This window comes from Lemur catta, chromosome 7, assembly GCF_020740605.2.
Source record: "Lemur catta isolate mLemCat1 chromosome 7, mLemCat1.pri, whole genome shotgun sequence".
In the NCBI taxonomy this organism is placed as follows: domain Eukaryota; kingdom Metazoa; phylum Chordata; class Mammalia; order Primates; family Lemuridae; genus Lemur; species Lemur catta.
The window spans coordinates 107,131,861-107,157,140 of NC_059134.1; the positions used below are offsets into that span (position 1 = coordinate 107,131,861).

Below are 25,280 nucleotides of genomic sequence, written 5' to 3' on the forward strand. Positions count from 1 at the left end.
GCCCGCTGGGGGCGGGGACCGAGCTCCCGGGCGCGCGAGGGAAGCGCCCGGCAGGTGCCTGGGGACCGTGGCCGCGGCTTCTCCGGGCGAGGCCCAGGACTGCCCTGGAACCCGCCGGACTCGTCAGGCCGGCTCGGGAGCCCTGCACGCCTGCGCCCGCGCCCCCGGCCTTCCCGGGCGGGGTTGCGCAGCGCAGCCCTCCGCGGACGCCCCCGCCTGGGGGCCGCGGATAGCGGAGGGTCCGCTGGGTCGCGGGCCAGACGCCGGGAGTTGCAGGCCCCCAGGTGGCTGCCGGGGCCGGCCGCCCTGCTGCCCCCCGTTCCCCGCAGGAGTAGCGCAGGCGGAGCGGCCTGGCCCGGGACGGTACCCAGGCACCGCACCCCAGACGCCCTGCAGTTCCGGCGGGGTCCCGGGCGGCGGGTAGTGCTGGGCGCCCTCGGCCCCGCTCCTCGCTCCCCAGCCCGCGCGCAGCCTGCGGCCCCTCCCCTAGCTCCCCCAGCTCGGGCGGCGGGCCAGGCCACCCCGCACGCTGCTCCCGGACGGAGGATCCGGCCCGCCGCTCGGCGTGGCCCGATGGGCAAACTGCCCCGCTCCTCCGGACCCAGGTTCCGACCCGGCCGCTCGGCGTGGCCCGGTGGGCAAACTGGCCCGCTGGTCCAGCCTGCGGTTGAGGTGGAAGCCGCACCCGGCCGAGCGCGAACACGCAAGTCTGTCCCCCCGCCCTCGCAAAGGCGCGTCGCAAACGTCCCAGACGCCAGAGTGGCGCGAATGCAGCCCCCGTTCAGAGAAGCGCGCGGCGGCCGGGCTCGGTCCGCCGTTGGCCCGGTGCCGGTCCCGTCGCCGCGTCCCGCTCGCAGCTGGCTCGGGCGGCCACGAGGCGGGCACAGCTGGTTGTGCTCCCGGGCAGGCGCTGCGACCCGCCGGGCGTCAGGCTGCACTTCGCGGCCTGCGCTGCCCGGGTGGAGGTCGCTGCCGCAGGCGCGGGTCCCGGGCGACACTCCCACCCAGAAAACTGCGCTGCGTCCGCGGGCCCCCGCGGGAAGCACCCGAGTCGCGGGGACAAGCGGCACGTGATTCACGACCCCGCGCGCCCTTCCCCTGCCGCGGGCGCCGGGACACCCCCCCCCCGCTTCCCTCCCTCGCAACCGTAACCAAGGGGCGTGGCTCAGCCCCGCCAGGTGGAATGTCCCAAGCTTATGAATATTTGGGCGTTCAAATAAGGCCCCGCCTACGTTGCCATGGCACTCGGGCCCGCATCCACGCGGCCGGAAGAACAGCCCTGCGTCCGAGAGAGCGCCAGGCGACGGTGCAGTCCCCAGGGCCGGACCCGGGCGGACCCCGGGCCACACCCGCAGGTGAGGGCCGAGCGCACCCTCGGGTTGGGCCGCAGGCCTCAACCTCTCCCTCGTGCGGGGTGACCTGGGCCGGCGCGGGGACTGAGTGGCGGAGCCAGTGGGAAGCCAGAACTGGCCCCAAGTGTCAGGTCTGGCCCCCTGGAGACCCGGCCTACAACCCCGCCCTGCTCTCAGGGGCTGAGTCTGGGAGAGGCCTAAGCCCTGCTCCTGGGCGAAACAAAGGCAGGGCATTCCAGGTGGGAGCAGAGCCGTGCAGTGTGCAGATGGGCCCAGGCCAGGCTGTGGACCCCAAGGGCAGTGTCTGGGGGGGGTCTGATGGGGGCTGTGGTGCACGCAGCCTCCAACCCCAGGTCCTTGGACCCCAGGGCCTTTGCGCTCAGACCACTGGGATGTTGTAGGCCCAGCTCTGGGCAGGACCTTGGGCCAGCTGCTCTCGGGCAGGGCTAGGGGGGCCAGGGGGATGGACATCCAGGGGTTACCTGTCACCCGAACCAGCTCACACCCCCTCTGAGGTTGGCAGGCCTGGGGTGGAAGTGGCCAGCCCCTTCCTGGGGGACACCGTGGGGGGGGTTCTCTGGTGAGGCTGGGGGCCTTGGACTGGTTGGAGAAAGGTGAGCAGCACGGGAGACCTTGGCTGGAAACTCCGCAAGACTTTACCTTGGGCCTTAACTTCCTTTGGTCCCCATGCATGGGTCACTTTCCGGAGCAGGCACAGGTCTCAAGTGGCTTGTCCAGGGGCCATCACTCCCCGTCACCACCTCCATCAAACTCAGCTGATGCTCCCTTGGCCCAGCGTGGCCCGAATGCTCTAAGTGGTGACATGTGCATTTGCTACATTCCAGGGCGCCTTCAGCAGATATTTTAGCGCCCCTCTCGCAACCGAGCCCTGCTCACACGCAGCCCACACCTGGTGGGGCGAGGCACGTGCTCAACCCCACACGTGTGAGACCCGGGGGGCCGTGGAAGAGGCTCAGTCTGATCTGGAAAAGAGACCTGGGAAGGGAGGGGGTGCAGGAGGGAGGGGGGCAGGGGCCCAGCCTAAGGATGAAGGAGGGGGAGCTGGGGAGGAGGGTGCTGGATGTTCCGCGCAGACTTGTGGCTCTACCCCCAGGGATCATGATGCCAGAGTCCAGGGCCAGGTGCAAACATCTTTGTCTTTAAGGACCAACACCAGGTGAGCCTGTTGCAGGTGGCCCAGGGACACACTGGACAACCTCCAGGGGCCTAGGGAGGGGCTCTGGAGGGACACAGGTGCCAGAGAGGCCAGGTCCATGGAGGTGGTAGGAATGGCAAAGCCCAGACCCCTTTCAAAGACAGGGAAGTAGGCTTTGGGTGAGCACCAAGGGGGACCCGGAGGGACCCAGCATCAGACACATACCTGGCTCTGTCTCCTTCCTCGTCAGCTGGGCTGAGTCCCTAGTCAGGATGGTCAGGCCCCAGAAGGACAGCCCCCCACCACCCACTGTTGTACTTGCTCACTTCTGGGTGCTGTGACCTCAGCCTGGCCTGTCCCAGGTGACCCTGGGCACAGTGACCTGGCCAGGAGGCCAACTTGACTCTCTCTTGCAGGTGCCACCTGGGGACACATGCTGCCTCTTTGCCCAGATGTTTGACCCACAGCAGGAGAAGGCAGTTGCCTGCAGGTGAGGGGCTCAGCTGGTGCAGGGGTGGGAGTACCTGGGGTTTGCTAGGCTCAGAGACCATCGGGTGGAGAAGGACCCACACCCAGGGAGCCCACCAGCGGCAGCTTGCTACTGGTCACTGCAGGTGGCCAACCCAGCACCCCCAGCTCCCAGCCCTCATGGGCCTCAGAGGAGGAGGCCTACAGCCAGCACTGCTGACGGATGAGGAGAAACCCGGAGAGGTATCCTGCCCAGGCAGAGGGGTCCCAGCCAAGGCTGTGGGGGCCATGAGGCCCTCCGGGCTGAGCTAAGCGGACAAGGGCACCATCAGGCCAGGCCAGGCCAGGAGCCTTCTCTGGGCTCAGGGGTGGGTCCCAGCAGCCTGCTGCTGTGTGCAGGGACCTGCAGGCTGAGGGCTGGGCCAGGGTCATGGCTGGGCCGCAGATCAGAGGAGGAGCAAATGCTCAGAACCTTTGTCCTCTGCCTCTGCCGGCAGGTTAGTCTTGAATGGACCCAGCCTGGGACAGATCCCGGGGGCCTCGGCCAAGCACGGCCAGCATCCGGGTACGGGAGCTGAGCTGGCAGGGCCTGCGCAACCCCTGCCCGCAAAGCAAGGGCCTGGGCAGCCATGGGGGCAGCCGCAGAGAACAGCTGGTGGAGCACTACCTGTCCCCTGCCCGGCTGGTAAGTGCCTGTGAGGAGTGACGTCCAGTCTGTCCTCGGTCCCCACCACACCTGGTGTCCTCGGGGCCACCCTCAGGCCAGGCCCCAAAGCACCAGCAGCCCCAGGTTCTTGAGGGCACAGATGTCCCCAGGCATTTGGGCACAGACAGGATTGAGCCAGGCCAGGATGCCACAAGTGTCTGCTGAGCACACGGTCCTCAGACAGAGAGAGGCCCTTCTCTGCAGGGTGCCCACCATGGAGGCTTAGGGCCACGGAAGCACCAAGTGCGGGGGGGAGGAAGGAAACCTCCAGTGAGGAAGGAGCCCAGGCCTGCAGGGCCCCCCCATGTGCCTCCCACCAGCAGGGTCTGGATCCAGCCCCTCCCTGGGCCAGGGGCTCCTGTGCCCCTATGCCCCCCACCAACTCACTAGGCCCTTGGGCCAAGGTGGGGCTGGGCTGTACTCGGTTGGCGCTGACCATGTCTGGGCTGCAGGCGAGGGCTTTCTCCCAAATCTGCTGAGGGAGCTCCTGTTCCCCCCACCCCGACCCTGCGGCCCAGAAGGTGCTACAGAGACATCTTGACTGCAGGTTCCCACCCGGGACAACCCTGCACCTCCCGAGTCAGGGCCCTGCCTGCCCACCCTTGGCCGCTCTGGGGGAGAGGACCCCGTCGGGTACCCGTACTGCCCAGGCCCTCCCTCCAAGTGAATGGCCCCACCAGCCACTTTGCTCGCATGGCCCAGCTAAGTTTCTGCTGATGGGGAGGTGGGGGGTGGATCCCGGGAGAAAATGTTTGCATTTCACACATGCCGGAGGATTTTTCCGGGAGGCCCGGGCAGGCAAACAGAGCAGCAGGCTTCACGCCGTGGGTTGCTGCATGCGTGTGCCTGTCCTCCTCAGTCCTGCGGGCTCAGCGCTGCCCACGGGGCTGGCTCTAGGTTCCGGGCATAATGGGTCTGCTCCATGACCCAGGGCAGGTCCTTCTTTGGCAATGGCCCCACCAACCAAGCACAGCCACAACCTCTGCTCATGTCCCATGCACTCAGGGTCCACCAGGTGGATGAGGCAGGGAATCCTCCATCCCCTGCTCCCATGGAGGCCGGACCTGCCCGGGAGGGTTGACGGCCGGGCCCAGGGCTGACCCCCGGCTGGTTTCTGCAGCAGGCCCTGGCCCGGGTGGACGACCTGCAGCTGGTGCGGGTGCTGGAGATGTGTGTGGACACCCGTGAGGGCAGCCTGGGGAACTTCGGTGAGCCCCCACCCACACCCCGCCACTGCCACCCCCAGGCCCCTGTGGAACAACCCGCGTCTTTCTAGTTCTAGAGAGAGTACTGTCTGCATGTCCCAGGGCCCTGTGTCTGTTTCCTTACAGTTGACCCCTGAACGTGACATCTCAGAATGCGGTGCTCCCGAAACTTGTTTTGAAATAGTTTTGAACGTACAGAAACACTGTAGAACAGTGCAAAGGGCTCCAAGGCCCCTTCACCCGACGGCGTCAGGCACGACTGCCACGTCACCATCGTTCCCTCTCCCTCTCTCTCTCTCTCTCTCTCTCTCTCTCCCTCTCGACAACTGTTACTTCCTGAGCTACTCGAGAGTTGCAGACATAAGGCCCTCTGTGCACTGACATGTCATCGTGTCTTTCCCGAGAGGGCAGACGTTCTCCCAAACACTCAGTGCCACCGTCCAAGTCAGGACACTACACCAACGCAGGACGTGCCCGTGCCGCTGGCCTCATTCCAATTTCACCAACTGTCCCGCCGGTGTCCTTTGCGGCAGGGAGGATCCTTCCTGTCCAGGGTCATTGTGGGCTGTTTGTATTTCTCTGATTACGAGTGAGGTTAAACAGGCCATCTTGGTTGGTCTTGTTTTCTGTTTTGCAATTGCTGTTAAGTCCTTGACCACTTAGTTTGGCCACTCTGTGCACCCATGAGGTCACTTGAGCCCTTCCCGTCAGGCCTGGTCCCCGGGCCACCTCACCCCACAGCCGCCTGTGCCTCTTCCTTTCCCTGTCCAGGGACTCTGTCTCGTAGGGCAGTGCCCCGACCTTCAAAGGACTCAGAACTCAGAGCCTTTCCCTGGGGCTTGGGGCCACACAGAGACACTGGCTGGTGTGTTCCAGTGACTTGGCACCCATGCAGCCCAGGGACAGGGTGCCTGCGGTGCTCATGGGATGCAGCTCAGGGGCAGGGTCCAGGCTTCAGGCCCAAGGGGGCCCCACGCAGCCAGCCTGCTCCCCCCTTCAAGCTGACACGTGCAGTCCAGTGGCCTCACGGGCTTCAGGGACAGCCTGTGCTGCCCTGCCGCTCGGTGCCCCTTCCACACCCTGCTTCATTTGGGCTGGGCTGCAGACGTGTGGCGTGTGGCCGTGAGGGCCCTGCAGAACCAGGCCCATCGGTGGCCCCTGCAGCAGCCCAGGGAGCCACCCAGTCCCTGCGGTACTGCCCTGCTGTGGAGAGAGGCTTCTCCCCAGAGGCTGCCCCGCGAGCAACAGGGGCCAAGGGGCACTGAGGCCTGGGGAGGGTGTGAATGAAGCCCCCTCCCCGCTGCGGCCCACAGGGGTGCACCTGCCCAACCTGAACCAGCTGAAGCTGAACGGCAGCCGCCTGGGCTCCCTCAGGTGAGTGCTCCAGGTGGGGTGAAGGGGAGTGCTCCGCGTGTGGGGTGAGGGTCCCTAGGGCCCAGAGAGCTCCATGGCATCCTGCTGGCTGCCCCTGGGGGAGTCTGGCCTGACCCACGTGACCCTGTGGAGGGCGGGTGGGATGGTCAGGCAGGCGTGGATTCCCTCCCAGGTATGGGGGGTGTCTCGCTGGGGCGGGCTCCCTGCTGGGTGGGGCTTTGTTGAGAGGATGAGGTCCTGGGCCAGCCTGGGCCTCAGGCCGTCCTGACCTGGTGTCCTGAAGCCTCTGGCCTCCGCCCTACCGCCTCCCCACCCCCAAGCAGCCTGACTCAGCACCTGCCCCTCTTGTCCCGCCCATCAGTGGGAGGCACCTGCTGCAGGTAACGCGCATCACCCAGAGGTGGGGTCAGGGCCAGGCCACCAGGTTGTGTGGCCGCCGAGACTGAAAGGGGCTCACTGACCTCTGGCAAAGAGACCCCAACCGGGGAGGGGTCTCCGGTGGACACTCCAAGACCAGCCAAGGCTCAGGGGGCTCCTGGCGTCCCTGCACCTCTCACTGCAGCCCAGGCTGTGGGCTGCCCCGTGAGGCCTGGAAGCTGGGGGGCCGGGCAGGTGCCCCCCCGGCGAGAGGAACAGGTGGGCACCACCTCCAAGCTGAACCTCCCTACGGAACAGAGGCCAACCCCGGACGCCGTGTAAAACTGGAGTCTCCTGAAACGGATTCACTGCTGAGAAGGCTCGGTGCTGTCGTGCCAGATCATCTTAATAATTAACTTAAGAGACAATGTTCAACACTGGAGCAGGTTAATGGTTTTTGTTTCTCTCATCGGACTGGAAAGAACAAAGCTGAAGGACGATCAGACTTTGTTGTGGGGTTTGAGAAAAGTGGGTTTCATGGAAACACCGATGATTTTCTGTGGCCCAGGCCTGGCAGTGTAAGGCAGGGGAAGTCGGGTCAAAATTCTAGCAAGTTCCCCAGCTGTTTGAATTGGGCTCCACGTGCCGTATCCGGTTATTTCCAGGTGAGGATGAGGGTATTCGTCAAGCAACCTCACCTTAAATGTTCTCGTGATTTTCCTTATTTATGCTTCTGTTTATCCAACAAACATCACGAGGATTTCATAAAACATGAAGATCTGGAAGTGGAAGTAAAGACCATGGGGAGATGCGCTGGCCCCGGGACAGCCACAGGACCAGCACAGAGAAGGTGCACCCTGTGGACACAAGGTGACACGTGACCTTCTAACAGAAGCGACTGTACTTTCTTTAACTTCACCAAGGGGAGAAACTTCCATTGTTAAGGCCAACAAATTAGCCCAGAGAACAATAAAAGTATATAAAAACCATATAAATTAAGAATTAAAATATAAAAGAGAAGTAATTATAAAAGTAAGAAATATGGGCCGGGCGCGGTGGCTCACGCCTGTAATCCTAGCACTCTGGGAGGCCGAGGTGGGAGGATCGCTCAAGGTCAGGAGTTCGAGACCAGCCTGAGCAAGAGCAAGACCCCGTCTCTACTAAAAAAATAGAAAGAAATTATCTGGCCAACTAAAATATATATACAAAAAATTAGCCGGGCATGGTGATGCATGCCTGTAGTCCCAGCTACCGGGAGGCTGAGGCAGTAGGATCGCTGAAGCCCAGGAGTCTGAGGTTGCTGTGAGCTAGGCTGACGCCACGGCACTCACTCTAGCCCGGGCAACAGAGTGAGACTCTGTCTCAAAAATAAAAAATAAAAAAAGTAAGAAATATGATGCGCTATTTATAACAAAACAAAATACTTCCAAGGGAAGATGATTAGATCATAAATTTTATAAAAGCATATTCAGTTTTTAGTAACTGACAGCAAAAGATGTAAAGAATTTTTAAGTTCTTTCTGTTATTGAATCCCGAGATTTGGGCAAATGATGTTTACAAACCTCCGTGGGTTGAAAATGAACAAAAATTTGTCAAAGGAAACTATCTAATTAAACGGGACAATCCAGTAAACTCCTTAGCTTATCACAGAGCTATTAAATATATTAAAATCTCAGGCAGTATCATGAAGGCTGGGAGATCATTTTGACGTGGTGGCTGTCAGTGCATCAAAAGCCGAGAGAACTGGGCCCCTGAAGACATCACTGATGTGAAGAGAAACGTCCTAGCCCGCGGGCTGGAGTTCCAGCACCCCCTGGCTCAGCGGGAGAAGGCACCGAGGGTCAGAGTGCATCCCAGGGTGAGAGTGCCTCCGACCCCTTGGGCCAGGCCTCCAGCGCAGAAAATCACTCTAATCTGGCAACTGTTCACATAGTTGAATGGGCAAGTCCCGTACAACTCAACTGCCCGCATCTCTCTTGTTACCAGGGATGTCGAGCCTCGTACCGTACAACCTGTGCTCATTTTTCGGGGGATCCTGTCCTTTCTGATTTCCAGGAGTTCTTCGTATATTCTGGGTGCCTTTTAGACGTTGCGAGACTCTCTGCTCGGTCTCCTCCTGTCCACCTCAGGTGTCCTTCACCTAAACAGACCCTTCGTTTTGGTCTCAGTCCGTCAGTGCCCGCTGACACTTTGGGTGTTGTTTAGGAAGCTGGTCCACACCCCCAGGCCACAGGGATATTCTCCCTTTTCTTCTATTTGCTTTACGGTGTCACTTCTGACCTGTCAGGCCTCCAGCCCAACCTACCTGCCAAGTCACCTTTGATTGGCACACGAGGGTGGGACCTGGGTTTACTTTCTGCCACACAGTGACCGAGCCTGCCGTCACTTCCCCACCAACAAGGGTCAGGTCTCTGTGGCTCGCCAGGCCCCCGCGTGCCTATGCATATGTGCACGAGCCCCCTCCCTGCAGCAGGTCCGCTTCGCACCAGCCCTGTCTGCGCCTGCTCAGTTCTGCCACGCGTGTTCGTATCTGATTCCCTCATACTCACCGTCGTTTTCCCAAACTGACCTGGCTGTTTCTGAACACGTCCAAATTCCTGCACTTGAGTTTTTACAATGGTTTGTTGGGTTTTGTTTTTTATTTTATTTTTTTAGTGACAGGGTCTCACTCTGTGGCCCTGGCTGGAGTGCAGGGGCATCATCACAGCTCACTGCGGCCTCAAACTCCGAGGCTCAAGTGATCCTCCTGCCTCAGCCTCCCGAGTAGCTGGGACTGCAGGCCCGTGCCACCAGGCCCGGCTCTCAAGTTGTCTTTTTTTTTTTTTTTTTTTGAGACAGAGTCTCACTCTGTTGCCCAGGCTAGAGTGAGTGCCGTGGCGTCAGCCTCGCTCACAGCAACCTCAGACTCCTGGGCTTCAGCGATCCTACTGCCTCAGCCTCCTGGGTAGCTGGGACTACAAACATGTGCCACCATGCCTGGCTAATTTTTTCTATATATATTTTAGTTGGCCAGATAATTTCTTTCTATTTTTTTTTAGCAGAGACGGGGTCTCGCTCTTGCTCAGGCTGTCAAGTTGTCTTTTAAGGACAAAAAAAGTGAAGCTCTCCTCAGACTTGACAGAAACACTGGGCGGGAGAAGACAGTAAACAATGCCTGCACAGCTAGGCGAGAGTGAGGCTTAACCAAGAACTTCACACCCAGCCGGATGGCTGCCTAAGCGCAGAGTGAGCTGGAGATCAAGGGGTTTCCTTTAGCTGCTCTGGGAGAAATCGCTGCACGTCAATTCCAGGCAATTAAGAGATGGCCGAAAAAGCCATGTAAGGCAGCAGACTGGGGTAAACATCGAATCTGCGTATCGGAAGGACAGACTGAAGCAGAGGTGGGGATGAGGCTGGAATGAAACGTAAAACCTCAACGGACGGGCTGCAGAGCGGACGGGACGGGAGCCGAGGGGTTCTCAGCCTGGAGACGGACGTGAGCGAGTTGCCCAGCCCTGGAGAGACCTGTGGCTGCTCGTGGAAAGCCTGAAGCTGCGTGTGTTTTCACTAGGAGGAAGCGCGGGAACAAGCGTGGCGGCGTCTGACAGACAGGCAGCCCGCACAGCAAGCGCAGGCCCCAGGCGTGGCAGTGCACGTTGTGTGCTTCAGGGACCCGCGGGGGTCGGTGTGGCTGCAGCGGGGTCACACGGGAGAGACACGGTGGGCCCAGCAGGATCAACACGTCCCTGCACACAGGGATGTCAAGCTGCCCAGATCCACCGCCAGCTCCAGCTACCAGCCCCGCCAAACCAGCCGGCTCACTGCCTGACCCCCCCACCAAGCGCCTCCACGCCAGCGTCCCCGTGGCTCAGGCTTCCAGGCTGTCAGATGCGCACTGCCAAGCGGATTGCCCAGCACGCCTCGACAGCACAGTGACAGACGCTGTGACACCTGCAGAGCCAGAGGGCGGCTCCCAGGCCAGGCCCTCCAAGGGGGTGGCAAAGGTGGAGAGCATTCTCCCCATGCCAGAGGCCGGGAGGCGCAGCGGGGAGGAAAAGGCAGAGAGCCCTTCTCAGCCTAGAGGCCACCATGGGACCTGCACCTGGAGGCAGCTGTGTGCCGGTGGTGGCTGGGCTCAGGGCTTGGCAGAGGCCTCCCCCCAGCCCCGCACTGACCTCCATACCCTGCCTTCTGCAGAGACCTGGGCACCTCTCTGGGCCGCCTGCAGGTGCTATGGCTGGCTCGCTGCGGCCTGAATGACCTGGATGGCATCGGCTCCTTCCCAGCACTGAAGGTGGGTCTGGCCGCCCTGGGCTGGGGGGCTGGGCCGGGCTGGGCCCAGGCTGAGAGGCCCTTGCCTCCCAGGAACTCTACGTCTCCTACAACAACATCTCCGACCTAAGCCCGCTGTGCCTGCTGGAGCAGCTGGAGGTGCTGGACCTGGAGGGCAACAGTGTGGAGGACCTGGGGCAGGTGCGCTACCTGCAGCTGTGCCCACGGCTGGCCACGCTCACCCTGGAGGGGAACCTGGTGTGCCTGCGGCCGGCCCCTGACCCCTCCAACAAGGTGTGTGTTCTGAGCACCCAGCCAGCAGGCGCACAGGATGGGGAGACACCTGTGGCTCTGGCCCCTGGGCCCTCCCACGGGCCGGGGACCTCTGTGCCCACTTGTGCCCTGTGGCTTGTTCACCGTGAGTTCCTCCTTTCTGTCTTTGGATGTCTGACTGCCAGCACGTCCTCCTGGGCCAGCCCACCACCCCCACGGGGCTGCATGCACACATGCCACGTCCCTCTGCCCAGGCATGCACCCCGTGAGGTCGACACATGTGCCACGTGCAACCCACAGAATCACGTACACATGTGCACACACATACAGACATGCCTGTGAATGCCCTGTCCAAAACCACCTCCAGCCCCTGCAGGCCTGTACACACCCTATGTGGGAATGCACTCACATGCAGCATCACAGGCCTGCGCGTGCCCTGCTCGGGGCTGGCACACAGGCACGCTCCAGGCCCCTGTGCAGCACACGGACCCACACGCCCCTGCACAGGCCTCCCCCCGCCCTCCCCCAGGGTGGGCCTGGGGGAGGGAGCCCCGGGCACGCCATCCCTTACCCTCCACTCTGCAGGCGCCCAGGGACTATAACTACAGGGCAGAGGTGAAGAAGCTTGTGCCCCAGCTGCAGGTGCTAGACGAGGTGCCAGCCACGCGCCCAGGCCCGCCCGCCACCCTGACGCTGACCCAGGACTGGCTTGTGGTGAAGGAGGCCATCCAGAAGGGCAGCGTCCTCCCCTGGCTGGGTAGGCCGGCAGCTCCCGCTGAGCCCGCCCACCCCCACCCCACTGCAGAGGAGGTCTCCACCCAGCCCCCGGGGAGAGATCACCACCCCAGCCCCCAGGCCTTTCAGAGGTGAGGGGGCCACATCTCTCACTGGTCTCCAGCCTTAACCCGTGGTCTGCAGAGCTGTGCCCGTCGCCCCCAGGCCAGGACACTGTCCCTGTAAGCAGCGCCCGGGGGTAAGGAGGCTCTGAACACGAGGGTCACTCTGGAAGGAAGGGACGTCACAGGCCAGCCTTGGGGTACACAGCTTGGGTGTCCAGGCCCTGGTCTGTGGACAGTCTGGGGTGGGATCGGTGACCTCTGATTCTGACCCTCCGGCAGATTGTCTCCGCGGAGCCCCCATGCAGAGACTCGACCCCGAGCTGTCCCTGCCTGAGACCCAGCCCCGGGCCCCCAGGCCCTGGCCCTTCTCCCTGCTGGTCCCTGGGGGCCCCTTGCCTCAAGGCCTGCTTCCTGAGGACCCAGCCCCGGCAGACAACGCCAGCAATCTCACTCATGGTAACTGACCCCCCCTCCCCGCGCCTGAAGCTGACCCTGTAGCCCCTTGACCCCAACCCAGGCCCAGCCACACCGTCTTCCTCAGGTGCTGGCCAAGTCCTCTGCGGGAACCCCACCAAAGGCCTGCGGGAGCGTAGGCACCAGTGCCAGGTATGCCCTCCCTGCCACCCCCCGAAGTAGGCCCGGGCTCCAGCCCCCATGGCAGGCCAGGGCCCAGGGCTCCTGCCCTGACAGCATCTGCCCTGTAGCCATTCCAGGGTTGGGGGTTCCAAGCCATCCTCTTCCTCCTCAGGCCTGGGTGCCCCCGGAGCAGCTGCCCCCACGCAGGCCAGGAGATCTGGCCACTAGCACCTCTACCTTAAGGCCTGACCCTGCAGACAGCTGTGACCTTCTGGACTTGGCCAGGCTTTGGGCCTGGCGGGAGCTGGGCCTAGGGTGGGTGCCCCTGCTCCCCCGCCCTGTGTGTCCTGTCTGGTGTCAGGGGATTGGGACTAGGGGTGCCTTGGCTGAGCTATCGCTGGTCCCTAGGATGGCCAGAGGAGTTGGTCGTGGGAGCCTAAGGCTGGTGGGCCCTCCTAGGGTCCCTCACTCATATGGGATTGGTTCCAAGAAGGGTCAGAGCTGCAGCTTCTCCTCCCCCCACCCTGACCCCTCTCCTATAGGCACCTGGGGTCCCAGCAGGAAGGGGCCACAGCCCCCTGGGGCCCACGAAGGGCCCCTGAAGAGCAAGACGACCAGGCTGAGCCCAAGACTCCCTGCAGCCCCCAGAGCCTGGCCTCAGGTACTAAGCCTGCCCGCCCGACCCCAGTGCCTGAGAGTGACCCCACATCCCTCTGCAATGCAGGGCCCCCACCTCAGACCGGCAGGAGTCAGCCTGGCCCCCCTTCCTCAGCTGGCTCTGAGAGGGGCTGACAGAAAGGTGCTCCCCTGGGGGTCAGGGGTTCACAACCTGGGAAGGCAATCCCAGGTCTCCCGTCCCCGAGCCATGGACCTGGAGACCACCTGGCCTGGACACCAGAGAGACAGGGCATTCCAGAAAAGGGAACAAGCCAGGTGTGTGAGCAAGCCAAGGCCAGGGTGCCAGCAAGCAGGACGTGCCCGCTGGGCAGTTGTCAGGGGCAGGCACCAGGTGGAGGGAGGCCGCCAGGTCCACTTTAGACCAAGGAGGGAGGGCACCCCCCCTCACCTGAAGACGGGACCTGTCTGGGCTTGGGGGTATAGGATTAAGCAGGCAGAGCCCTCTCTGGAGGACGTTGGTGCAAGACTGAACATAGCTGCAAGGCAGAGAGGGCCCTCGCCCGGCCTGGTGGGCAAGCCTGGGGTGGGGCAGCAGGGGCAGCAGGACAGACAGGATACGGCAGGCCGAGCCCCTGCCCTTCCACGTGCTGGCTGGTATCTGGGGAGGGGGCAGAGAGAGGAGCGGGCCCTCAGAGAGTCCAGAGGGCGTAGCGCTGGCTGTCTAGTGGACAAGGGCTGCAGGGGCTGAGAGCGGGCAGGCAGGGCAGCTGCAGCAGGGCAGCCAGGAGGAGGAGGAGCGGCCAGAGTGGTGGTGAGGTGGGGCTCGGGCTCCTACTCCAGATGCCAGTCCAGGTGGGCACCGGAGGGCCAGGACCAGCTGCCCTGTGCTGGTGGAGCCTCGCTCTCTATCAGAGGTTTAGGAACTGGCCAGGGGCCACCAGCCTGTGAGCAGGCCCTCAGGGACAGGACCCAGGTGGCCCAAAGGCAGAGCGCAGGCCTTGTGGCCTCTTTGCCTGGTCCAGAAGTGGGCTGGGGTTAGGGAGCCACAGTGGCCCTGCAGCCCTTTCTGCCTGCAGCGCCACCTCCCCAGGCTGCAGACCCCCTCCACCTGGCAAGTCCTTTGTCTGGCAGCCTTTAGGACATGCTGTCCCTGTCTTTGCTTTCTAGAGCATTCCAGAACCTTGAGCTTCCACCTGACTCCTTCCCTACCCAAATGCCCAATGCCACCTGATTCAGGTAGCAGCTCCCCCTGGAGGTCTGCAGACCTGTTCAGGGGGCGTCAGCTCAGAGCCCTGGACAGCCTGGGGCCTGGCCTGGGCCATGGGGTAGCTGCAGTGACTGCCCTGAGAGCCCTGGAGGTGGCCTCAGGCCTGAGCCCTGGAGCCCAGGGATGTCCAGGCCCAAAGCCAGCACCGGACCCCCGGATCCAGCAGCAAGACCCCCAGGCCTCCTGTGCCGGTGGCACCTGAACCCTATTACTCAATCCCACCCTTAACGTGCACCCCACCCTCACTGCCAAGCTTGCCTGGACTGGGGCCAAGGAGCCCCCCATGTGGTCCTGTGGCCCCAAAGGGACTCTGGCCTCACAGACCAGAGCATCTGGGCTGCTGTGTTGGGGGATAGGAGGTGGGCCTGAACCAGGCCCTGAAGAGGACCCCACGGACCACAGAGCCAGAGCCCAGGTTAGGGCCCAGGCTTGGCTTTAGCCTGGGTAGGGAGGGTCCAATCCCCACCCTTCCATGGGGCCAAGATTTCCCAGGAGGACTGGCCTGGGGCCAGGCCTGAGATCCCCCCTGCTGGGGCTGGGCCAGGGCCCAGGTGGCCCGCGCTGGGGCTGGGAGTCCATCCTCTGCTTTAGGGCCCTCCAGTTGCCCCTGACTCCGAAGTGCTTGCCTTAGACCGCCCGGGGTGCGGCCAGGACTTGGTCCTTAGGGGATTTGTGGGGTTCCCATGTAGGGATGGCCAGAAACCAAGCGAATCATTTCCGACTCTCAGGTGTGCTTAAGTGCAGTTTACTTTGTGGGCAACGTTGGTTCAATAAAGCTTGCAGCTAGCGCTGCCCGCCCAGCCCGCGCCTCCCGCGCCTCCCGCGCGCCTAGGCCCGCCGGCACTTGTCCGCGGTGACCGGCGGGCAGCTTAGGAAGCGGAAGCCGTATCTGCTCTCGGCCGTGGTCTGCACGGACAGCGCCACCATCGGGCAGCCGGGGTCCACCCTCTTCCGGCACACCTGGGGGCGGGAGAGGAGGGGCGGGAGGGGACAGGGCGAAGACCCCAGGTGGGTGGGGAGGGGCGGGAGGGGGCAGGGCAAAGACCCCAGGTGGGTGGGGAGGGGCAGGAGGGGGCAGGGCGAAGACCCCAGGTGGGTGGGGAGGGGCGGGGAGGAGCACCCCGTGGCCCGCAGCCCCGCGCGCTCACTCACCCGGACCTTGGTCTCCTTCCGGACCTGGCGGTCCTCGCCAGGGGCAGGGTCCCCTGCGCGGGGCAGTGGTGGGGTGGGTCAGTCCCGCCCGCGCCTCCCCGCCGGCCCGCGCCTCCCTCCGCGTCTCCGCGCTCACCCGGGATGGCGGGCAGCGGCTCCGGCGTCCGGGGCTCTGCGCCCTCGGGTGGCGCCGGTACCTTCCGTGGGGGGAAGAACTTGCGGGCGCTCAGAAGTGGCAAGGTGCCCCGCGTCCTGCTGGGACGAGGGCGTCATGAGGGCCGCAGCCAGCCCACGAAAGGCGGTCCTGGCAATACCGGGCATGGGGAGGAGGAGGGCGGGAGGGGCGTCCCGGACAACTGGGGCGCGGGCACCGGCCCGGCGGGACCTGGGGGGAGATGGTGGTCCTGGACAGCACCGAGCCGGGGCAGCGGTCCTGGCGGAGCGGAGGCCTAGGGAGGGAGTCCGGGGCGGGGTGGGGCCTGGAGAGGAGGCGGGGACCGAGGGACCCGGGGTCCCCACCCTGGCCTTCGGCGACCGCCTCGGGCTCCCCGCACCCGGGCCTTTCGCGGGGGTCGAGGCCGGTGCGGCTGCTCGCACGTATCAGAGAGCGGGAAGCAGTCGATGGACAGGTCAGTGTTGTCGGCAAAGGTCTCCGAGACTGGGGCCACGCAGCGCGGAACCTGGTGCTCACTGAGGATCTGCAAGGGCGAGTGGGTCGCGCTCACCGCCCAGGCTACCCAGGCCCCCCCCAGGTGGGCCTGCACTGACCTCGCCCCCGGGGCTTAGGAGGAGCGTCACGCGGCAGCTGTCCCCACGTAAGTGCACGCGCTGGTGGCCCGAGGACAGGCGTGGCCGATGCTTGGCGCTGCCAGGACCCTCGCCCCAAACCTGGAACGGCGAGGGTGGCGGGTGAGAGGTGCCCGGGCTGGCGGGCGGGCCACGCCAGCTGGGGGAGCGGGGCGCACCGTGATGTGGTGCTGCGGCGCCAGCAGCGTGCCAGGCGGGAAGCGGTAAGTGCACACCGGGAAGTCCCGCACCAGTTGCTTCAGCACCAAGCCGCCCAGGTCGGCCGTGTCCTCCGAAGACTGGTTGAGGATGCGAACGAACTTCTCTCGGTGGCTAACCTCCATGATCTTCAGGCGGCAGCCAGTCAGGCTGGGGCAGGGAGGGGAGCGCTGTGCCGAGATGCGCGGTCCACACCCCAGAACAGCTGACACTCCTGGCCCGCTAGGAAGACCAGGCTGGGGTCGCCCCCTCACCTCGGTCCAGGCCCGAAACGCTGCTGGTCGGGGTCTGAGCTGGGCTCGGGCGCCAGGACAGTCTTGCTAGGCTGGTCAGAGTGGGTTTTCTGCAAATCTAGGGAAAGGAGTCCTTTAGGAGAGGGGATCCCCATATGGTATGTGCAACGGGGATGTCCCACACGAGGCCAGAGCAGACCTGCAACCCCTGCGGGTCATCCTGGGAAGGGAGCAGGGTCACAGGTCAGATCCCCGGCAGAGGGGTGGCTGGACCCTGCCAGTCAAAGAACAGTTCTACAGGACTCTGGGTGGAGACCTGGAGGGTGGGCGAAGGGTCACAGGGGAGACCTGCTTTACTCCACCTTCCAGCCCCAAGGACGAGTCTCTGCTGAAGTTCCTCAAATGAGCCTGGGTCTGATCAGAAGCAAAGCTCCTCGACTGGGGTGGGTGCCCTGTCACCTTCTGCACACGGAAAGGCACACCCAGCTGGCCGCTGCTGGAGTCCGAGTCTGCACCCCCTGAGCTGCTGGTGCCCATGCAGGGCAGGGTGCTCCACTCGACCCTCTTGTGGCACCCCTCCGTGGGCTTGCTAGGGGACTCCGAGCTCCATGTGTCCAGCAGTGGGGGTAACCGAGGCTGCCTGTGGGCCATGATCTGCTGGCTGGCTGCTCCTGCTCCCAGCCCCTAGCCCTGCCCCCGCCAGCCTCCCCAGGGCAGTGGGGCACCCTGGCGTGTGCCCAGACCCCTTTCCCTTCATCCCTAACCCATTTTACAGATCAGAGAACTGAGGCATGGGTGATTTACGTGACTTGTCCAGGGACAACTTGGACGTGGTCTACATCTGCCAAGGCAAGTCCTCCCTTCCCCTGGCCCCTAGGGAGTCCCTGCCCAGTGCAGTTACTTGTGCCCTGAAGTGGATTCCATGTTGGTGAAGAGGTTGGGGTACCGATGGGCAATGCTGTTCCAGTCCACATCCTCCAGCCGGAAACTCTGGCCAGGAAATAACAGGCACGTGGCCCTCCCCTCCTGTAGGGATCCAGAGCCCTGACCACACTGGTGGAAGGCCTAGCTCACCTCCCCAGCAGGGGGGGTCTGGTCATCAGAGAAGTCACTGGAGTCCATCAGGGTCTCTGCCGTCACCACCTGCAAGAGTGGACTGGAAGCCAGTGGGCAGGGGCTGGGGGGAAGGGCACCCCTCCCCCAAAGCACCTCTCCCCTTTGACCTCACCAGCCCTGTGTGTCAGGTGGGTGTGCCCACAGACCACATGATTCTTCCCTGCCAGAGGCCAGGGTCCCAGAGGCAGTGTGATGGGGGGCAGGCCTCCAGGCAGGCTAGGGTGCCCCAGCAGAGGCACCTGATGCAAGTGGGGACACGCTGGCTGCCCAGCCCAAGGGAGGTCCAAGGAGGGATGGAGGGGGTTGGGAGGCAGGAGGGAGAAAAGGGTGGGTTCACCTCCACACTGCCAGTCTGGGATCGCAGCATTCGGCCCACCCATGAGGACTGAGCCAGCCGTAGGAGGCAAGATTTCTGGAAGGTTTGCAGCTCGGCCTCCAGCTGCTGCAGCGTGTTGGTGGTCTGCAGCAGCCGCTCCTCCAGGTCCTCCTTCTCCTGCTCCCAGGTGGGGGGGGCATGGGTTGGGGGGGCGCAGGGCCTTCTGCAGACCCCACCCCGGGCCGGCCCCAGCCTGGCTAACCCCAAGCCAGCGGTGCCCTGCCCAACTCCTTTACCCCACCTGCCTCACCCGCTGGGCCTGTTCCTTCTGCTCTTTTAGCTCCAGGGTCAGCTTCCGGACCTGGTTCTGCAGGAACTTTTCCTGACTGCAGGAACTCCTGGGAGAGGGGCAATCTCAGCAGCCTGCCTCTGGGTCAAGCAAGGGCTCCTGAGGGCAGATCAGTGGCCAAGAAGGGGGCAAGGATGGGCTCCACTGTCATCTTGACCTGTGGGCACACAGTACTGAAGGCCAGGGCAGGCTCTGCCAGCTCTGGGCAGGGGTCACGCTCGGGGGGCAGGGGCAGAGTTGGGGCTGGAGTTAGGGTCAGGGCATGTTAACTTACCCAGGCTCAGGCCCTGGCTCAGGCTCAGGCTCACGCTGGGGTTGGGATCAGAGAGGAACCAGGAGCTAGGGCCAGGACAGGGGCCAGGTTGGGCTGGGGGCTTTGCTGCTGACCTCTCAGCAGTGGTGGGGAGGCCGAGCACCTCCTGCAGGATGCGACAGTGCCGGGCACTCTGGCCATTCTGGATTGCCCACCGCAAGGCCTGGATTTCCAGTTCTCGCTGTCCCCACAGCAGCCGGAGGGTGCAGGGGTCCAGGGACTCTGGGGCCAACCTGCAATACCAGCACCCCTGCTGCATGACCAGGCCTCCCTGCCCAGGAGGCTGACCACCCTTCCCTCCCCTCCTTACCGCAAGTTGACAGGACAGACCACCCATGTGGGGTGGGGCTTAGTGTCCTGTGGGCACATGGGAACTGTGGGGTCTGCAGGTGTCCCAGCTGGAGACCCCAGGTCTCCGCTGACCGGCTCTCGATCTGCCAGGGAGGGGAGTGCCTCCTCCTTGGCTCCCTCAGCCTCCTGGCCAGACTCAAGGGCCATTCTTGGTGTTCCTGGGAAGCTGGGAGGGGTGATGGGGCTGAGTCTGCCCTGTGTTCCTTGCGTGGTGCCCCCCCACACACACACACGCACACGGTGGAGAGATCCAGGCAGCACTGCCAGTTCACAGGGCATCACTCTCAGAGGAGGCCCATATGTGGGCATGTCTACCTGACAGGACACCAGGCTGTGGTCATGTGGTCACACGGGAGTCCACACCTGTGGGTTTCTGACCAGGCTAGGCCAGCAGGTCACCCACCAGGGAAAGTTTCCCTGTTGTGTCCTCCCTACTACCCTTGCCCTTAACCTAGAGCAAATGACCCAGAGGTGCCAACCCAAGGCCCCACTCCCAACACTCACCTGAGGCCTGAGCTCCAAGCAGGCCTGGAGAGAGAAGGGCTTTATACCGTTGCCATGGTTACCAGCACTTGGAAGGGGAGGGGCTATTTGTTACCAGGAGCCTCCAGGGAGACCCCAGACTAGGGCCCTGGGTGAGTTCCAAGCCAGCCTGGACTGGAGGAAATGGGGAGAGGCTGAGCCACTGCTCAGCTAGCTGAGCAGGTCCCTGGGCCACAGACTGGCCAAAACCTCAACCCTGAGGTGCCTGAAGCCCCTCCCCAGTCTGAGGGTGGCGATGGGTGGGTATGGGGGCCTGTGGCCCTGGAGTGCGCCCAGCATGGATGTGAGGGTGGGAGGCAGCAGGGAGCAGTGAGAAGCTGAGGGCTGTGCTGAACCCTAAGCAGCAGTGGTCCCACACACACAGCCTCTGTGCCCGAGTGACTGGCGCTCACCCACCTGACCTGCAAGCTGGAAGCCTCACCTTTCCCAGCCCCTCTCCACAGCCTCTGACCACCACCTGGGCCACCCCCAGGGAGCCCTGGGGACATTCCCATAACCGTGGCAACTACTCCCTCTGCCCCAGGACAAAAGTGCGTGCCAGACCTGACTCACAAGACCCAAGCACCCCAGCCTTCGCCCCCATGACTCCTACATCTATTCATCATTCAGACCTGCGATTTTCGGTTCTGTGGGGTCGCCCATGCAGGCACAGGGGACAGGCAGCAGGAGGACCTCCCATGCCCTCAGCTGCATCTGAGTGGGACAGAACAGGCCTTGAACGCCCCGGCGGCCCAGCTGGCTCAGGTCCTGCTACCTGCGACAGCAGGGAGGGTGGAGGAGCGGCTTAAAGCTGCCTCCCTGTGCGCGAGGCCTGGCTTGGGCGACCAAACCTCAGAAGGACCCCGGACCCCGCCTGGGAGGAGGGGTGAGGGGAGCCTGAGGCAAAGAGCCGGGAGTGTGTCCCGGCAGTCTGGGCGGCCCTCCGCACCGGGGTTGCCGCCGCGGGCCCTGCCCCTCGGGCTGGTCAGGGAAGTTCGGGGGTTGGGGCCCCAGCCCCGCGATCCCTCCCTGGGCGGGAACCCGTCACCCTGGAAGGCTGCTGAGGAAGTCGGCCTCGGAGCAGGGCCAGACACCTGCTCGAGGCGCCGCCTGCGGACCGCGGCTACCGACTCACTTCCACGCGGTTGGCAGGCTCGGCCAAGAGGTGCGCCGCCGTCTCCGCCCCGCGAGCCGCCGGCTGAGCCCCCCGAGCTCGCCGGCCCTGCCCTCTGCGGCCGCCGGCTCCGCCCCCGGCGATTGCCGGCCCCGTCCCCCTCGCCGCCGGCCCCGCCCCGGCGCGCCCACTGGCCCCGCCCTCACCTGGCTACTGCTGGGGGCGGGGCGCGGCGGCGAGCCAATGGGGCGGGGCGGGGCGGGGCGGAGGCAGCCAATGGGCGGGGGCGGGAGGCACACGCCGGGAGCTAATGGGGGCGCGGCGGGGCGGGGCGAGCAGGCTGCGGGCCAATGGGGGCACGGGGCCGGGGCGCGCCGCGGCGCTGGGGGTGGCAGGTTGCGGCGGCGCCGAAGCGCCCCAGGCCCGGAGGCCGGCGAGCGCCCAGGTGAGCCGCGCGGGTCCCGAGCCTCCCGAGCTCCGGCTGGCGCCAGATCCGACGCGCTGCGTTCTGCGGGAGCGGACAAGACGCGTGCGGTGCCCGGGGCTGCGGGCCGGGACGGACGGGCTGCGCGCTGGCTGCGCGGAGGTCGGGAGCGGGAGGTCGGGAGGGGTCTCGGCTGCGGCCCGGGAAGATGCCTCCCGGGGGACGCCCGGCGGCGAGGCCCGCGAGGGGGTGCCCAGGACGGCAGCCGGCCGCCGCCCGCGGGGGAGGCGGTGCGCTCTGAGCCGGTGGGGAACAGGAAGTCCCGGCTGGTTAATGATTCGCCCTGTTCCGGGAGCGGGGCGCTGCGGAGGAGCTGGAGGTCGGGGATGGGAGGGGTGGGGGCCTCGAAGTGCCCTGGAGGGTTGTACCACGGCCCTCCCGGCCACCTCAGGAACGCGTGGCCTGTGGGCGGAGCTGAGCGCGGGAGCCTGGGGCCCACGCTGAGGGGCTGAAGCCCTGAACTGTTTCTGGGGCCAGGCTTCGACTCTGTGGCCTGACCCTGTGGCCTGTGCCCTCTTCCCAGGACCGGGATGCCCTTGGGGCTGACGGTCATGGAGCTGAAGGTGTGGGTGGATGGCATCCAGCGTGTAGTCTGTGGCGTCTCGGAGCAGACCACCTGCCAGGAAGTGGTCATTGCACTAGCTCAGGCAATAGGTGAGTCCCCTGCTGGCTAGCCAGGCCGGACAGGCAGAGCTGGGAGGGCCCAGTGGTCCAGCCCCATTTTTCCCACAAGGTGAGTGGGGCTGGTGCCCATCCCTCTTGTACTCCCCAGCTCCCCCAGCCAAGTGGGGCCACGTAGGTGATCCTCTCCCCTTTCCCCCCAGGCCAGACGGGCCGCTTTGTGCTTGTGCAGCGTCTGAGGGAGAAGGAGCGGCAGCTGCTGCCACAGGAGTGTCCAGTGGGCGCCCAGGCTACCTGCGGACAGTTTGCCAATGATGTGCAGTTTGTCTTGAGGCGCACAGGGCCTAGCCTGGCTGGAAGACCCTCCTCGGACAGCTGCCCACCCCCAGAGCGCTGTCCAGTTCGTGCCAGTCTCCCCTCAAAGCCACGAACAGCACCAGGCCGTGAGCCCCGCAAAGCACTGACCTGCAGCCCAAGGTGTCCCAGGCTGGCACCCAGCCCTTCACCACCCGAGCTTGTGGCCCCCACTGCACCCACACCAGGCTGCTGGGCAGACCTGCAGGGCCTGGAGCTCAGGGTGCAGAGGAACGCAGAGGAGCTGGGCCACGAGGCCTTCTGGGAGCAGGAGCTGCATCGGGAGCAGGCTCGAGAGCGAGAGGGGCAGGCTCGTCTGCAAGCACTGAGCGAGGCCACTGCAGAGCATGCTGCCCGGCTGCAGGCCCTGGACGCCCAGGCCCGCACCCTGGAGGCCGCACTGCAGCTGGCTGCAGAGGCCCCTGGACCCCTCTCACCCACGGCATCTGCCACCGAGCGCCTGCGCCAGGACCTGGCTATCCAGGAGCGGCACAGCGCAGAGTTGCAAGGCAGCCTGGCCCTGGTGAGCCGGGCTCTGGAGGCTGCAGAGCATGCCCTGCAGGTGAGCCAGAGCTGATCCCCTGACTGCTCCCCACCCCTGACATGGGACAGATTTGGGGGTTGGTCACGGGATCAGACTAGGAAGAGTGCTCTGTGTGGGGCACAAGGGCCACGGAAACCCCTGGCCATGCCCCCTGAGGGTCTCATGTACTCACAGGCCCAGGCCCAGGAGCTCGAGGAGCTGAACCGTGAGCTCCGTCAGTGCAACCTGCAGCAGTTCATCCAGCAGACGGGGGCTGCACTACCGCCCCCCCCACGGCCCGACGGGGCCCCCCCACAGGTTAGAGCAGTTCTCGGGGGAGACTGGGAGGTGAAGCCCTGGCCCAACTTCAAGCTGATCTGCCCTCCCCACAGGACCTTATGGCTCCAGGAAGAGAAGAGCCCCTGCCAGGACCCCCTCTGAGTTCTGCCCTCAAGCCTGGTCTGAGCCCCGAGGGTACGTCTGCCCCCTCCCCTTAACCCCGTTCCATTCTCTGGCCTGCGCCTACTCAGCCTGTGTCCTCCCCACAGTTGCCCCCATGAGGCAGAATTCCTGGAGGTAGCAGCTCCTGCCCCAGCGTGGTGTCCACGGCAGCCCAGCCCCAGGCTCTGGTGACAGAGTAGTGAGGACAGCTGAGACAAGCCAGCCTGGACCCTGAAAGGAGCGTGGGTGGTCACAGAGGCTTCTCCCCTGTGGAGTGGGAAGCCCTGAGGTTGCTGCTTCAGGGGCCTGAGGGGTGCTGGGAGGATCATCCCAGTGACTTCCAAGTCTGAAAAGCTCCCCAGAAAACTTGCCAGGCCTCAAAGGCCATAACTCCATGTTGCGGATGGGAGCTGCTTGGATAGTGGGCGCAACCTATGGATATGTGCTTGCCTGTGGGAGGTGTCTTTGACTGTGTGTATGTGTGTATGTACGTGGAAGAACCTGTGTGCCGCCTCCCCTACCCTGACACTGAAACCTCAATAAACTGCCCAAAATAGCTTGCATGTGTGCTGAGGCTGAACTGGGCGGGGTCTGTGGGGTCTAGAACTTGACGATCCACACTGGGGGTGCTGGGGAGTGCCCCGGGTCGGGTCTGGCCACAGCTGGGGCTCCTTAGAATGGCATCCCTCAGGGACCCATGCTCAGTAAGGTCCAAGGCTGGGGCTTGCAGGGCCCCACCCTCCCTGGGGCTCTCCTTTGAGGGCCCCAGCCTGGTGGTGCCAGCTGGTTCAGCCCTGGTGTGGGTCGCTGTCTGGACCCCTCTTCCCCCTCACCTGGCCTGTGCCCCACCAGCAGCAGGAACTGAGGATGCCAGGACAAGCTAGACCCGCCTGTCAGGTTTACTGAGAGCTAAACTCATGGGGGCGGGTCCCAGATTCCTAGATCAGCCAGGCCCAGGGAGCTTCACCCACAGCAGGCCCAGGATGGGTGTTAGGTACCAGCGGGAAGGGGCTGTCCCTGCCTCCCCAGGTGGGCATGAAGCCTCTGCTGCAAGCCTGCAGCTTTGAAATTGGGGCAGGGTGGCATCCACATCCCAGCCCAGCCCCTGCCTGGGCCCAGCCCCTGCAGAGCCCTGGTCCTCAGGATGGGCCACACATTCCTAGCTCCTTGGGCCATGGCTGGAGTTGGAGAAGAAATCTTTGTGATGAGCAGAACCTGGGAGGCTCTGATGCTTGGGTGTAGCCATAGGTGTTATTGGGGGACAGAGAATGGAGATGCCCTAGATCACGGGGGACTTTGTGTGGGGTTTGAAGGGTGGGCAAGTTTAGGATGAACTCAGCTTTCTCTTGGGGTGGCCCCTAAGCTGGATCTGGTGCTACTATTTCCTCTGGGGCAGACCATAGGGGACATGGAAGTACTGAGCTGGAGGAGCAAGGAAGCCACCCATGGGTGCTGGGGGAAGGCACTCCTGAGAGGCCAGTTGAGCAGAAGCCCACTACTGTGGGGAGCAACTGGAACTGAGTATTCCTGGCTGAGTAGGAAGAAGGGGATGGGAGAGGCCAAGCAGCAGGAGGAGGCTTCTGATCCTGCTGTCTGCAGGCCAGAACCCCCAGCCCAACCCACTCCTGTCCACATTCCTGCCTGAGCTCACTGGCCGGCTCACAGCCACCTGTCCTGGGAGGTGCTTGGGAGCCTGGACCTGTGGCCCCAGACAGGGCTAAGCACAGGGTCACATGGGGCAGAGCCTTGAGCACAAAGGTCAATTGGGCTGGGTGTGCTCTCGGTGGGGGGGACTTGCTTCCCCACTTCCTGGCACTTGGGAGGGCTGGGCATACCTCTGGGCACCAGCCTAAACCCTAGGATGGGTTCATCTTCCGAAATAAGTGCGCAGGGGGCAATGCCAGGTGCCGTCCAGAGACCACCCTACACAAGGCAGGGCTCCCC

At 64.2% G+C, this 25,280-nt stretch overlaps 4 protein-coding genes across 18 annotated transcripts; 2 read left to right on the forward strand and 2 right to left on the reverse strand.

Moving 5' to 3' along the window:
• The first annotated feature begins 187 nt into the window (after window positions 1–187).
• On the forward strand, window positions 188–15,242 carry LRRC56 (leucine rich repeat containing 56). Of its 10 annotated transcripts, none has more exons than XM_045558487.1 (14): window positions 657–1,355; window positions 2,467–2,529; window positions 2,925–2,998; window positions 3,474–3,661; window positions 4,803–4,890; window positions 6,201–6,261; window positions 10,795–10,891; window positions 10,963–11,163; window positions 11,728–11,899; window positions 12,258–12,437; window positions 12,523–12,587; window positions 12,730–12,872; window positions 13,100–13,218; window positions 14,343–15,242. In XM_045558487.1, the coding sequence occupies exons 4-14, from the start codon at window positions 3,485–3,487 to the stop codon at window positions 14,642–14,644; spliced, it is 1,605 nt and encodes a 534-aa protein (XP_045414443.1). In that variant the 5' UTR covers window positions 657–1,355; window positions 2,467–2,529; window positions 2,925–2,998; window positions 3,474–3,484; the 3' UTR covers window positions 14,645–15,242. The 10 variants fall into 10 exon arrangements, with proteins under 10 accessions (XP_045414437.1, XP_045414441.1, XP_045414442.1 ...); XM_045558488.1 differs by having other exon boundaries at window positions 12,261–12,437; XM_045558481.1 differs by lacking the exons at window positions 12,523–12,587; window positions 12,730–12,872; window positions 14,343–15,242 and adding an exon at window positions 3,123–3,219 and having other exon boundaries at window positions 188–1,355; window positions 13,100–14,202.
• Window positions 15,172–17,120, reverse strand: LOC123642936 (lamin tail domain-containing protein 2-like). The gene is made up of 7 exons (XM_045558497.1): window positions 16,854–17,120; window positions 16,560–16,749; window positions 16,363–16,482; window positions 16,114–16,292; window positions 15,731–15,846; window positions 15,595–15,647; window positions 15,172–15,402 (listed from the first exon to the last, which is right to left on the reverse strand). Exons 1-7 carry the CDS (start codon window positions 16,985–16,987, stop codon window positions 15,271–15,273), a joined length of 924 nt encoding a protein of 307 aa, XP_045414453.1. The 5' UTR covers window positions 16,988–17,120; the 3' UTR covers window positions 15,172–15,270.
• Window positions 15,967–23,892, forward strand: RASSF7 (Ras association domain family member 7). 6 transcript variants are annotated; one of them, XM_045558490.1, is made up of 8 exons: window positions 15,967–17,458; window positions 17,608–17,681; window positions 17,865–18,076; window positions 21,921–22,051; window positions 22,222–22,934; window positions 23,091–23,213; window positions 23,288–23,369; window positions 23,444–23,892. In XM_045558490.1, the coding sequence occupies exons 1-8, from the start codon at window positions 17,368–17,370 to the stop codon at window positions 23,473–23,475; spliced, it is 1,458 nt and encodes a 485-aa protein (XP_045414446.1). In that variant the 5' UTR covers window positions 15,967–17,367; the 3' UTR covers window positions 23,476–23,892. The 6 variants fall into 6 exon arrangements, with proteins under 6 accessions (XP_045414446.1, XP_045414450.1, XP_045414451.1 ...); XM_045558495.1 differs by having other exon boundaries at window positions 17,272–17,275; XM_045558492.1 differs by lacking the exons at window positions 15,967–17,458; window positions 17,608–17,681 and adding exons at window positions 18,313–18,451; window positions 18,605–20,564 and having other exon boundaries at window positions 17,984–18,076.
• On the reverse strand, window positions 17,771–21,035 carry LOC123642935 (lamin tail domain-containing protein 2-like). The gene is made up of 4 exons (XM_045558496.1): window positions 19,237–21,035; window positions 19,001–19,159; window positions 18,566–18,662; window positions 17,771–18,441 (listed from the first exon to the last, which is right to left on the reverse strand). Exons 1-4 carry the CDS (start codon window positions 19,584–19,586, stop codon window positions 18,073–18,075), a joined length of 975 nt encoding a protein of 324 aa, XP_045414452.1. The 5' UTR covers window positions 19,587–21,035; the 3' UTR covers window positions 17,771–18,072.
• Window positions 23,893–25,280: the final 1,388 nt, after the last annotated feature.